The sequence below is a fragment of the Hetaerina americana genome, unplaced genomic scaffold (assembly GCF_022747635.1).
Source record: "Hetaerina americana unplaced genomic scaffold, ioHetAmer1.1.p SCAF_22, whole genome shotgun sequence".
Taxonomy (NCBI): Eukaryota; Metazoa; Arthropoda; class Insecta; order Odonata; family Calopterygidae; genus Hetaerina; species Hetaerina americana.
In genome coordinates this window covers 4,467,651-4,481,169 of record NW_027286786.1, presented here as the reverse complement: position 1 = coordinate 4,481,169, position 13,519 = coordinate 4,467,651, and the positions used below count along the sequence as shown (strand labels likewise).

General features: G+C 41.7%; 1 protein-coding gene across 1 annotated transcript in view; it reads left to right on the top strand.

Annotated features, from left to right (window-relative positions):
- Positions 1–12,481, top strand: part of Cep97 (centrosomal protein 97kDa) — a 64,408-nt gene extending 51,927 nt beyond the window's left edge. Inside the window, exons 14-18 of the mRNA XM_071586412.1 lie at positions 1,773–1,955; positions 2,091–2,374; positions 4,277–4,376; positions 8,109–8,285; positions 11,966–12,481. Coding sequence (XP_071442513.1) covers positions 1,773–1,955; positions 2,091–2,374; positions 4,277–4,376; positions 8,109–8,285; positions 11,966–12,481 — 1,260 coding nt within the window. The remainder of the gene's footprint in view (positions 1–1,772; positions 1,956–2,090; positions 2,375–4,276; positions 4,377–8,108; positions 8,286–11,965) is intronic.
- Positions 12,482–13,519: the final 1,038 nt, after the last annotated feature.

The window sequence follows — 13,519 nt, the reverse complement described above, 5'->3', positions numbered from 1 at the left end:
GAAGACTTTGTGAGATGAGTTTTAGTTCCTATTCCGAAAAAGGTGAAGGCTACATCATTTGAGGACTATAGGACAATAAGTTTGATATCACACGCAGCTAAAGTTGTTCTCAGGATCATAAACAAAAGGATAGAGAGTAGGGCAAATGATTACTTAGGGGATAATCAGTTTGGGTTTAGGAAGGGGAGAGGTACGCATGATGCCATTGCAGTGATGAGATTATTAATCGGGAGGAATATAGAGTACAACCAGGAGGTATTTGCCTTTTTCGTAGATTTCGAAAAAGCGTTTGATAGAGTGAATTAAAAAAACTAATGGGTATATTGCAGAAAATAGGAATAGATTGGAGGGAAAGGAGGCTAATCCCTAATCTTTACATATCTCAGACTCCTCAGGTGCGAGTGGGGAACGGGGAGTCCGGATGGGCAGTGTTTGGAAGAGGAGAAAGGCAGGGTTGTAAGTTATCACTGATGCTGTTCAACGTATATGTGGTGATAAATTGATCAACAGTGGGATATTGAAAACTGTGATGGAAGGGAAAATGTTAGGCAAAGGAGGAAAGGGTAGGAATAGGATAGGGCTGTCCGACAGAATGTGGACAGGAAGGAAGTATGCTGAATTCAAGAAGGGTTTATTTTTAAGTCTCATTCCTGACTGTGTTTCATTAGAAGAGGCACAAACGTGTTGTAATGTAACTGAATGTATCCACCCAAAACCTAACTTAAACAGTAGACTATCAAATGTGTACAAATAATAATCGCTATCAATATGTCCATCCTCTTAGTGTCAAACATGTATTGGGTTTAATTGTTGTCTGTATAATCGGAGACTCCAGAAGGAATTTGCAATCTGTTGACCACATCAACAGTCACCAAGTGTGGAACTCTTCAGGTTTATGTTGCTTGGACCTGAGGAGTACTGGGATTCACTGTATGCACTGTGTAAGTGCGCCTTCTTTTACCCTTCAGGCTGGAAAACAATTAATATTCCCATTAAGTTAATCCATCAGTGAGGCCATATACCAAGCATAGATGCATGAGAACTATCAACTGTGCAGAGTGACATCTTCCTCAGTGTATGCAGCAGGTTCTGATACTTGATCTTCTTTTCTGAAACATGTTTTTTTCATGACTGTTAGCATTGTTGTTAACCCTTTCATTGAAGGAATAATTATGCCAGATTTTGTGTTAATTATTTTTGATGAAATCTCCCCTCTATCACCAGAAGTTAAAGACAAAGGTATTCTGTTCATGCCATCCTTGTATCAAATAAAGACATATAACACTGCCGGAGCCATATTATTATTATCATTTTCATCAATGCTGCTTGAAGTATAATGTCTACACAAATATTTATAGTTCTATAACCAGACTGCAATATTTGAGTACTTCTCAGTCATTCTCAAATTCTCACTAAAATGATTGAGGATCGTTTTCCTATCTTGCTCATCAAAATTTTCATCTGCAAATATAGATTTTATATAGCCCAAAAAAACAAAATGCCAAGGGCATTTGTGTATGCCGACTGCAAAACCTCATCCTTTTCCCTCTTTGTTTTTGCCGTGCTCCTCCATTTTATAGTTTTTCCACTGCATGTATAATGCCCCTGGGTTGGCCCAGTGCCCGTCAGTGAGCACGCGTTGAGCCGGGCAATGCTTTTGCCTTCCAAAGAAACACGTGAGGGAGTCTCATTGGCTTCGGCCAAAGTCGATCTCCCAATAGCCTTAAGTGGTGGCTTGGGCTTGACTGGCCGAGTGCTTTCTCCTTTTGCAGCAGGGCAGGAGCGGTGGTGCCAGGAGGGGCACGAGCGCTCGCAGCTCATCCGTGGACGTGCACGCACCACACTCCCCGGCCATGAGCCGTGTGTCGAGGTCCTCAAGCCGGGGTGCCAAGATAAAGAAGCCATCGGAGTGTGTGGCGAGGAAAGTAGGAGAGGGGGTCGAGAGGAGGATGGGGGCGAGGGGGGGGGTTGCGGCGAGCAGGGGAGGGGGCCGGGGAGAAGGGAGAGGGGTGGATGTGGGCGGAGGAGGGGGGCGGGAGGAGGAGAGCAGCGGGGATGACAACTCGGACAGCGAGATGTCAATCTCAAAGCTGGAGGCGATCAAGTGTGTGGCGGTGGAGCGGCGGCACCAAAAGGAGGATGGGGTGGGTGCTGAGGGGGATGGCGAGGGGAGGGAGGAGGAGGCGGAGGACGATGGGGGCGAGAAAGTTCGCAGGGCGAGGGAGGCACAGCTGAGGGCCGTGCTGAAGATTCAGAGTCTCTGGAGGGGCTACCGCTGCCGCAGTGAAATGAAGACTGGCAAGAACGGAGATGCCTTTGACCCCAGGAGTTTGAAGGAGGACATCAGGGCAATGAGGATGGAAGACCACATTCGGTAGGTGGCATTACTGAGCCTTGGAGACCAAGTTGGGGTCTGTGATCCGGCTCTTATCTTCCTTAGGGCGGCAGTATCTCTCGAAGCATTGAAGCATGTTACATCAGGGCTGGGTGCTTTTATTAAATTCGAGAAGCACTAAAGTGCTCATGCTGAAAATGATTGAATTGGGGAGAAAGCACGTGCTTCATTCTTTGATCGGTGTGACCCATGGTAGCCACCAGGGGAGGGGGGCCAACCTGCTTCGTAGAATTAAAGTGCGGTTGGAAGATGATGTATGTTTTGTGTGGTGATTTAAACATGCTAAAGGTGACTAACTGATTTGAGAGCTCCTCTAAGGTGGAAGTTTGATTCATTTTGGCATCTTCTGATCAAAGCAAATCCTCCCCTCCTAGATGCTCCCGAGCAATGTCAGTTGACACCGTAAACATGGATATTGGCATGCATTGGTTTATTGGTCATAAAATAACGCCTAAAGTATGTTTTCAAGAAATGATTTTAGTTACTATGTGAGACCTTTATTTTCAATTTCTTATAACAAGTATAATACTTTTGGAATAAACCACCCTAAATGCTGATTTGAAATACTGAAATTAGTCGATCATTATTTCGATGACTGGTGTCATTTTCTTGGTAATTTAGCTGTGGAATGCAAGTGCATTGTGCTCCCAGTCTCCAGTCCAATTACTTTGAGAAAAAAACAATATCTTGAAACAATTTTTAGTTAATTTTGAATAAGAGTGTGAAAAGTTAGTGTTTTATACTTTATTATCATAGAAATAATTTCATTTAGACTCTTATTGAATTAAGTAATTGAGAAGCAATGACCTGCCCATTATTTAAACAAACAATATTCACTTCAATTTTAGGGTTTGATGTGGCCTATTTTGCAGCTAATGTCGTATTTTTGTTATCTGACAAAGATTATCTGTGACCTTGTCCTCCATGGTTATTTTGAACTGTCATTCTTATGCTACTATACTTTAATGTCTCTTGAGGAATCAGGTGAGGCAAGGCATATTAAAACAAGGAAAAGGTCTAAAAATTAAGTAAAAAAATCAAACTACCTATGCTTTTGCCTGATTTTCTGCCCTTATCCTTTTTCATTTGTTCTTCAAATTGCTTGTCCAATTTCTCTTTCCATCTCTCTCTTTGTCAGCCTTTTTGAATGATTATAAGTCTCTGACCATTTGATACAAAAAGTCTTTATTCTCCCCATGAGTTACAGTCCTCAATTTTCTTAGCATTTATTTCCTTTTCAACATTTCCATCAAAAATTTCATCCTCGTGCCTAATAGTTAAAGCATTTATTTAATTAGATTACAGGGAAAGAAACAAGTCTCCCTATTCTGTTGAGTGAATTTCACATGCCTTTGGGCTTAATATTTGGTAAAATCTACCAACATATATCAAACTTCGGGTTTGTCACTATGTTAATGGCTTTTTTAATTAGATTTTTATTCCATGCCCTGGTCTGAACACTTGTAGAATGTAATACTTTTATTTGGAATCCCTTAATGATGGGGATTCACTTGTTTTGTTAAAGAGATTTGTGTTTTGAAGTCTGGTTTTATGTATTATCTTTTGTGATTATTTGGGACTTGTGTGCCACCTGACAATGTCTACCAGCACATGTGTATTTTTAATAATAATAATAATTAATATATTTACTGTTGCAGTGCAGTTAATAATAATAAATTTCAATATCAAATATTTGAAAATATGGTAAATAAATATCAAACTTTTCTATTTATGAAGTACCTTTGAATTTTGTGTCAGTTTGGTGCGTGTCTTTGAACTCATTCAAGCATGACTAGGTGTGTTAAGGGACAGAGGGAGACTCCTACCAGAGTTCTCTTGCAAATTGAGTCAACTGTCTTTCTTTCCTTTCCCCCTCTGCAGTTTGCTGTCGAAGGAGTTGGAAGCGACAAGGGGGGAGCTGGGAAAGGAGCGAAAGTTACGCTTGCAGCAGATGGAGGCCATCAAGTCCCTCTGGAAGGAGGTATAATTATTACCATTAATTCAGTTTTTCTTATGAAATAAAAATAAGCGAGTCAAGAGAATACATGGGCAGAATTAACTAATGTGTGGTGGAAAATTGGAGTAGATTGGAGGGATAGGAGACTCATTGGCATCCATATTAGGAAGACACCCGTCTCATCCCTCTTCCTAATACTGCCCATCCTTGACATCCTGTCCATTATCACATGTGCTTTTGACTATATAATCATTCTCTGTGTTTCAATCCCAACCATCTTAAAAGATTTTGTATTTTTCCACAGAATTACCAATTCACTTTCAACATGGGCACGAAATGCTTCCACAAAGTGAAGCCTCTAACTGTGGGGTATATTTCAGTCAATTGATCAATCAAAGACTAGTTTATTGCAGCCCTCCATTCTTCTCTAATCACTGTTAATTCCCCGAATCCCTCATAAATTTTCTGTTTTACGTAGTCTTAATTTATCCTTACTACTTGTCACTTGGTCTTCCTCACGGGATCTTCCCTTTAATTTTTCCTTCTCTCATATTTCTAACTAATCCATTGTTCCTCAATGTGTGTCCTTTCCATCTAGTTCCTCCTTGCCCTAGAAATATCCGCATTGGTTGTCCTTTCTTCTTCTGCTTTCCCATATACTTCCACTTTCCTCACTTTGTCTGTCCTTCTAATCTCCAGTATCAGTCTCCTTCAGCATCATCTTTCAAAGGATTCAGTTATTCGCTAGTCCACTGGTCCACAGAGTGCCATGCTCAATGCGAACATTTTGACAAACTGCTTCCTTGATTGCAACCCAGGTTCTGTGCACACAATAGTTGCCCCCTCTTCATGATTGCCTTCTTAGCTTGCTATCGGTTGAGCTTCTTCCATCCTATGTTATATTGCTGTGTGGGTAGATCAAAGATTATTTCTTCTAGTTTCATGATATCTGCCTTCAGCTTCTCTCTTCCACATCCAAGGATTTTGTTATCTTCAAGAACGGGGTCTCAATAGCATTCAGAGTTGCAGCTCCTCTCACATTACTGCAATTACTGAGATTTCATCTGTGAACCAAAGCATTTTAATTATGTTACCATTCACCTTAACTCCTTTGGTGCCCAATTCTTGTGCTTCTTTTGTTTTCTCTTCTAGATATATGTTGAATAGCACTGGCCAGAGGTTGCATCCATGTCTAACTCCTTTGTTCATTATGGCTTCCATTTTCTTCCAATTTCATTTACTTGCTGTTACCTGATTCTTTTAGAGGTGATCGATTATTCTTATATCACTGTAGTCCATTCCAAGCACTTCTAGTTCTTGTATCTAAGACATCTTTTTCTGTTCAATGTTGTCAAAGGACTTCTCCTAGTTCACGAGTGCTGTATACTTGTATGATGGCTTGCTTACAGGTATCATTGTTTTAGCTATGCTGGATGTTGCTTCTCTTGTGCCTCAGTGTTTCCTGAATCCAGATTGGTTTTCCATGAGACTTTCATCTATCTTTCCTTCTATGCTTTAGCTTATCATCGGAGTAAGCATTTTTTATGCATAAGACAGCAGGCTCAATCATCTCTGTTCTTCTCATTCATCCTGTTCTTGGTTTCTGGGGTAGGGCATCATTGCTTTCCCCTTAAGGTCCTCTGGTAGTTTTCTGCTATTGCAGCCATTGGTGATTATTCCAAAGAGGGTGCCCTTCACTCTGATCCTGAAATTCTAGATATTTCTCCTTATTTTTGTCAACCCCTGGTGCATTGCTGTTCTTATCTTGTTTGTTCATGTCTCTGTTGAATTCGATTCTCAGCTTCTTTCAGGGCCCCATTCATCATCTTCTTATTTCAAGATTTCTCCCTGAATTCAATCACCTCCGAGTGGTTTTGGCCCTTGGCAGGTTACTTCCTTCCTTGAAGGCCTTCTGTCTCTTCCGAATGTCTTCATCTTCTTTTAATATCTTTCAACTAGCATCTTAGATGTTGTGGGATTTTGTTTTTCTTTCTCCGAATAGTCTCTTCAGCACTTCTATAGTCATTTTGCTGTTTCCCTTCTCTATGTTGTCATTGATTTCCTTGCAACTGCTTTCAATAGCGCACTTGCTTTGCCATCTTGCACTCTCGTTTGACTTGGTTCCACAACTTATTACTGAGGTTTCCTTAGTTTCATTTCTTTGATTCTCGCATTTTGCTGTTGCCTCCATCAGGTTTCTTATTTGAGCTGTTATACATGGTCGCTTAGATTTTGCCACCTTACTCACAAGTTGCTCGTCAGCTTCTTCAGTTATTACATTGTTGTTCCATAGTCATTCTATGCTAGTCTCACTTAGCCCTTTTATTTTGAGGGGATCATGATGGTGCGGTTGCCAATGTACTGGCTTTCTGCCCAGAGGGTCCAGGTTGGAATCCTGGAGACCGCAGATCTTATTCAGTGGTATCCCTATCCCTTTTTGAGGTACTTTGTGGAGGGCACTTTGAATGACTACGCCATCTGTCGGATGGGATGTTAAACCGTGGACCCCTTGGCACCTTTTGTTGACAGTAGACTAATGCTGATGCTGGGTTTCTCTCCGCCCTTCATCCTTTCCCATCCATCCCTAATGGCTCAAATAACCTCAGCTGTCGGTCGCCTCCCCTAAAACTACTACTCATCCTTTTGTTTTTCTTATGATGGCTGTGGTGAACTTTTTCTCTTGCTTGCTTTCCAGTATCTTTGTGTTTCATCTGGGTTCCAGTGTCTCTTTCTTCATCTTCTTGTATCGCAGTCGGCTGTTCATGACCACCAGGTGGTGATTGTGATTGATACCCGCACTGGCGTTGCTCCTACATTACTGAGCTTGGTTCATGTATCTCGCTCTGAGGAGAATGTTCGCAATATGCATTGCCCCATCCCACATGTGTGTCTTTTCCATGTGCATCTTCTTCTTCGATGTTGTTTGAAGGGGGTGTGTGCCACCACCATGTTTTCTCATTTCATGTCTTTCCCCTCTGTTTTCTTGTTTTCCCAATCCCAAATGTGCCATGCTGCTCCCCTTATGATCCACTCTGACCACACCCTTCCAGTCTCCCCTCAATATTAGATTCTCCTTCCCTTTTACTGCTCCTGGACCATCTTCCAGTTGGCCATATACTTCATCATTGCGTGATTCTCATTTGAAGGTTGATACAAATACATGCCTGATGTTTTAAAAAAACGTCTTTGCTGCATTTTATATGTAGAAGTTAACTCATACTTCTAGTGACAAGAAGTGCTCCTAGTGGACCTTATATACATTTTACCAGGGAATGGTGCTTTGGCAAAACATCGGGAACTTGCAATTCAATACCATTACCTTTGCTCCTGGGTGCCGCTACCTCCCCACATTATTATGAGGGGTAGGTTTTTTGGGAAAGCAAACTATGAACCCCAAAACGAGAGCCTAGAGCAATGATCCTCGATAACTGTGCCTGGGGCTAAGTTGGTATTATTTCTCGGTGCCTAGGTGCCAATACCAACCCATACATTTTCCAGATTTTATTAGAAAATTGCATAATTACCAACTCGTTCTGCTATTATATTTCCTAATAAGGTAAGGCTTTAGAATGGTTTAATGCTAAAAGGTAGGGACAAATAATGGGCAACTACCATCAAAGGAGATTGGAACACAATGAAGAGTCCACTATTTCAGTATATTTTACCTATCTCAATTTCCAGCATACTCATAAAGAGTGTTTATGTGTGCCTTCCATTCTAATTTGAACCTTCTTCACGCTCGCCTCTCTCAATCAGGTGTTCTCCATGCAAAACAAAAGCACTCCAAATTGTCTTCAGTCTCCAGTCGATGGTGCCAACTCCATGGCTTCGCTGCCCCTAGATGCTGTGCCATCCGGTGCAACTCCCACTGCCTTGGTTGATGCAAATGTTGTGGCTGAACTCAGCAGAACTTGTGCCACACTTCAAGGGCAGGTAGGCCAAATTGGATTTATACATCCTTCTGAGTGAATATTGTATTGGAAACATGCCTCACTCGTGAGGTGAGGAGGCGGCCTAAGGTGCTTGGTTGACTGGCTGTTATGAATGAAGAGGCCATGTTGTTCATGGTTGGCTCATCTTGGAGTGCAGGTGGAGTTATCCCCAAGGCATCATATGTTGTTTCACCTGAGGACATCTTGGAGGTGCAGGATGGAAACTAATTTTAATGGTAAACAATGCTTGCGTAAAATGAAACAACTTGCATGGCAAATATTTGGCTGTTAGCTAATGTCAAGGCAGGAAGAGACTGAGCATGTGCCGCAAGTGGAGGGCCAGAGGGGAGAATGGGAACGAGAGAGAGTCTGGCAAACCCCGTGGCTGGGCCTTCCCGAGGAGGTCTAGGTGTGAGGGAGGCTGGGTGATGAGGCAAGAAATCAATTAGGTCAAATGTGCTGGCCAGAATGAAAAATGAAAGGAATGGTGAGTGACATCAATGTAAAATGTTCATTCCCAGCTGATCGGAAGCCGTGAGGGTACAGATTAATCACCAACTTAATTGTGGACTTTGATAGAAGGTGCGTGGACAGGTTGAGAGAGGATTATGGAAACGGCAAAGTAGTCATTGATTTCCTTGTTGTCAATCTGGGGGAGCTGAGGTGGGAGAGGGCAGAAGATATTTTGCACAAAAGGGCAATGGTTATTGATGCGTAATGATGGGGATGTTGTACATTCCCCTTCATGAAACATGGGGCATGTCATGCACTGTAAAAGATGCACCCAGTTGGGCATGGTGCACTGGTGATGTTCAAAGTGTTGTTCTGGCTCCAGAAGTTGGTGATGGGGCAAAAAGCAGGGCATCTTTAACATCTCTTGGGGACTGCTAGAGGGGCAGTCATGCTTTGGCGAAAGAGAAGAGTTGAAATAGAGTATGTTGCCTCGGCTGGGAGGACTTCCGCAACACACAGTATGCCATTTGTTTGTAAATTTTGCAATGACTTTGTTTATGGCCAATATGTGCGTGAGTTTCTATAATGTTGTATATAACTTTTGGATACCAGAAAAAACTGTAGTGTGCCAATTGAGGTTATTGTCAGTGGTGCTCTTGTTGTGTTTAGAGAATTTGTTTGATATTGGTAAAATATACTTTCTGAGTAATGGTTCAGGGTAATGTCTTTTGGTGCGGGAAGGCTGTAATTTTTCTTCTGTACTGCAAATATGGTGGCTGTGGACGGATAGTGAGTAGGAAATGGAATGTTTCATGTGTGTAGGATGACTGCTGTAAGAATGCCAGAAAAGTTGCTCGTTGGTGAATGGATAAAGCAAAACATACACAGTCATTTTCGCATGAGGGGATAGGGATGGTGTGGTGACTAACATACCAGCTTCTCACCGAGAGGTCCCGGGTTCAAATCCTGGAGACAACAAATATTTTTCAGTAGTATCCCTATCCCTGCCATGTGGAGAGAACGACAGACGTCCATCGGATGGGACGCTAAACTGTGGACCCTTTGGTGCCTTTCGACAGGAGTAGGCTGACGCTGACATTGGGTTTCTCTTCACCCTTCATCCTTTCCCATCCATGCCTAATGGCGCAAATAACCTCAGGTGTCAGTCGCCTCCCATAAAAACTACTACTATTTTCCCATGAAGACCTTGTACAACCACCTAGGACTCAAAAATCTTTGACAATGAACTCTGTGTGGAGATTGGCCTGAAGTTGTTAATTTAATTTTTCTTTACTTATCTATAGGCAGGCAAAACTTTGTTTTTATTATCTTAAGAAATATACCCTTGTTTAGGGATTCATTGCATAGGAAGGTCCCTCCAATAAATTAATACATCTTAATGTGAGCCAACCAGGAATCTCATCAAAGCCATAAGATTTCTTTCATTTTATCTTTTACTCTTATCTTACTGAATTCTCTTAATAAGTAGGAAACAAGTCAAGCAAGAATGGGCACTAATTGAGATTTAGAGGTTACAACCTATTGATTAGATGTATTTGGGGTTGATTCTGTGATGTAAGTATTGACAGCTTAGCCATTTTTGCTGGGCAAGAGGAAAGGGAATGAACAGGATAGGTATGTTGGATGGGATGAAGGGAGGAAGAAGATACTCAGAGCTGAAGAGGGACCTGATGTAAAGTAGGATGTTGTGTTTTGCTAGGGGTCACAAATTATTTAATTAGTAATTACAGGTATGTCCATCCAAATAGAACCTACCTTAACCAGTAGATTACCTAATTATATATATATATATATATATATGTGTGTTTATATATGTGTATATATGTATATATATGTATTTATATGTATGTATGTATATGTATGTATGTATATGTATGTATATATGTATATATATGTATATGTATATGTATATGTATATATATATATATATATATATATATATATATATATATATATATATATACATACACACACACACACACACACACACACACACACACACACACACACACACACACACACACACGAGGGTCATCCGGAAAGTAGTACCCGTTCGTGCCGCATGAAGTGCTGACGACGCGAGTAGCCGCTGGACGAGGTCAGATAGCTTCAGTGGCTTGTCTGCCTTCTCTGAGCCAAGTTGCGTGACGCTAGCATTGCCTGTGTTGTTTCTGTGATTGTTTACAATGTTTAAAAAAATTGAGAACGCCGCCAGTTGTGAAGTGAGGGCAGTGATTAAATTCCTCAATGCAAGAAACGTTCGCCCATGTGATATTCATCGCCAATTAAAGGAGGTGTATGGAGACAATGTAATGGACAAGTCGTCTGTTCGGCGGTGGTGTCGCAACTTCAACATGGGGAGGGGGAACACACACGACGATGAGCGTTCGGGGAGACCGTCTGTCATTACAGACCAACTGGTGAGCTCAGTTGACGAATTCGTGAGGAACGATCGGCGCGTCACAATTGATGACATCTGTGAGCATTTTCCCAATGTTTCTCGAACAATTGTTCATGAAATTGTTAAACACCATCTGCATTATGCAAAAATTTGTGCAAGATGGGTCCCTCGCGTATCTCAATGAGCTGGCGGCGAAGGACTATGCAGCAGGAATACAGAAACTTGTCACACGTTATGACAAATGCCTTAATTTGCTTGGAGATTATGTTGAGAAGTAGTTTAAAGTATCCTCTTTCAAATAAAATTTTTTATGTTTGTTAATATTTACTTTTGTGTCTTTATTTCACGAACGGGTACTACTTTCCGGATGACCCTCGTGTGTGTGTATATATATATTGACATTAGTATGGCTTCAATTAATATCAACATTCATTCATTTCCTAAATCCAAATGTCCAGTGCTCCTCTTCTCGCAATGGTAATTGGTTTCGTGAATGAAAAATAGTAACTTTGTGATTCCGCTGAAAATTTTTATTATGAGATGACCTGGGTCTCGACGTTCAACGTCATCTGCAGGCCAGGTTGAACATTGAAACTCAGATTGTTTCGTAATAAAAATTTTTCAGTGGAATCACAAAGTTACTATTTTTCATTTCCAATATGAATCAATTCCATAAAGTTATGCCAGATACCATGAATTATATGTAATTGGTGTCCTTGAAGACACTTGGTGCTAGATAGGCAGGGCACGACATACTGCCTGAGTGCGACCAACAATACTGACAGTGGCACTGGTGTCCATTTCAGGTGCAGCACTTGCAGGATTCCCTGGTGAAGTGGGTTCAGTGTGTGTCGGGTGGTGTCCATCCTGGTGCCAAGGCCAGCAGGGAAGTGGAGAGGGCGGAGAACACCAATGCGGCCATCCAGACGTACATCTCGGCCGTGATGACCCCCCAGGGTGTCCCATCAGGAGCCTTCCCCCCATTTCCCTTTGGCTATGAGGATGATGGCAGCGACAGAAAGGGGGGGGCAGAGGAGGATGGAACAACAGGGGGGGAAGGGGTGGTGGGTGACGGGGGGAGTGGTGGGCAGCAGGCCAATGGCGAGAGCCGTCCCTCCTACCTGCCGATATTTGGGGGGCAGTCACCCTCATCCAAGAAGCCTCCAAAGAAGGGGGAGGAGGAGGAGGGCGGGGGTACGTCCGCAGAGGGGGATGTTGGAGATGAAGATGTCTCCAAGGAGATGCAGCACTACGTTGAGGGACTGGTGGATGGAGTCCTCAAGTCAATTGTCCCCGAGGATGAGAAGGGCGAGGTGGAGTGAGTTGTGCAACAGTCTCCTGTCACCTGCTTCTGCAAGTGTGCTGTGGGGCAGGCGTTCTGAGCAGGTGGTTGCCACGGATCTGCGTGGGGAGGGCGGCCTGTCGCTGAAACATTGGAAAGCCTAGTGAGAGAGAGAGAGTATTTGGAGAGAAGTTATTGCAAATTGAATTGGGAGGCTGTCACTTTTGAAAATTGTATTCTTTGTCCACCATTGGAGGTTGTTGTTCAGTGTGATTGATGATTATGGGAAGACCTCAGGGAGAATCAGATTCACGATATGGTAATGTTTCGACTGAAGTTTTTAGGAAGCCTTCATTCCAAAAAGAGGATAAATTTCCTGAGGTTTTATGGTGTGTGTGTTTTATTTATTAAAATGTGTTGTTGGCCAAACATTTTAAATTCAAAGCAACGGCAATTTAATTGTTGAATCAAATTTAAAAGTTGATGGAAATTGTCAAAATATGGTAATGGTTTGTTGGATTTCTGGATACCTTTTGAAGGAAAAGAAAGCAGTGATCCACTTACTTCTATGACCTAATTAAGTATTTACTGTGTTACAGAGTATCTTATTGATCCATTGCTAAAGATCGCAATTAATTTGCAGCTAGGCTCATGCGCATATCTGTCTGCATCAGTTAATCATTTTCTTGCCTTTGAGACTACCAATCAATAGCTATTCCAGTTTTATTAATACTTGATTCAATTTAACAAGTTATTATGAAGTTTAGTAATGTTCCATGTACTGTTGTACTGTATGGTATGCTAATACAGACATAAATGTTGAAAAATCAGGCTGAAAGCTCTAATGAAGGTAAGTTATGAAAGTTCTTATTGTTAACCTTACCATACTAGTCATGTTTTTTATTTATTTATACATTGTGTATATTTTTGCCCTGAATAACTCTTTCTGGCACCTTACAGATCTCAATATAAATTTATGTATTTTTGCTAGTCATCAACTGTTTACCTCAAGCACATTGGCTGATATTCATTTTTGTATGCACAAATTTTTATGTACCTATGTAATTTTACTATTTCT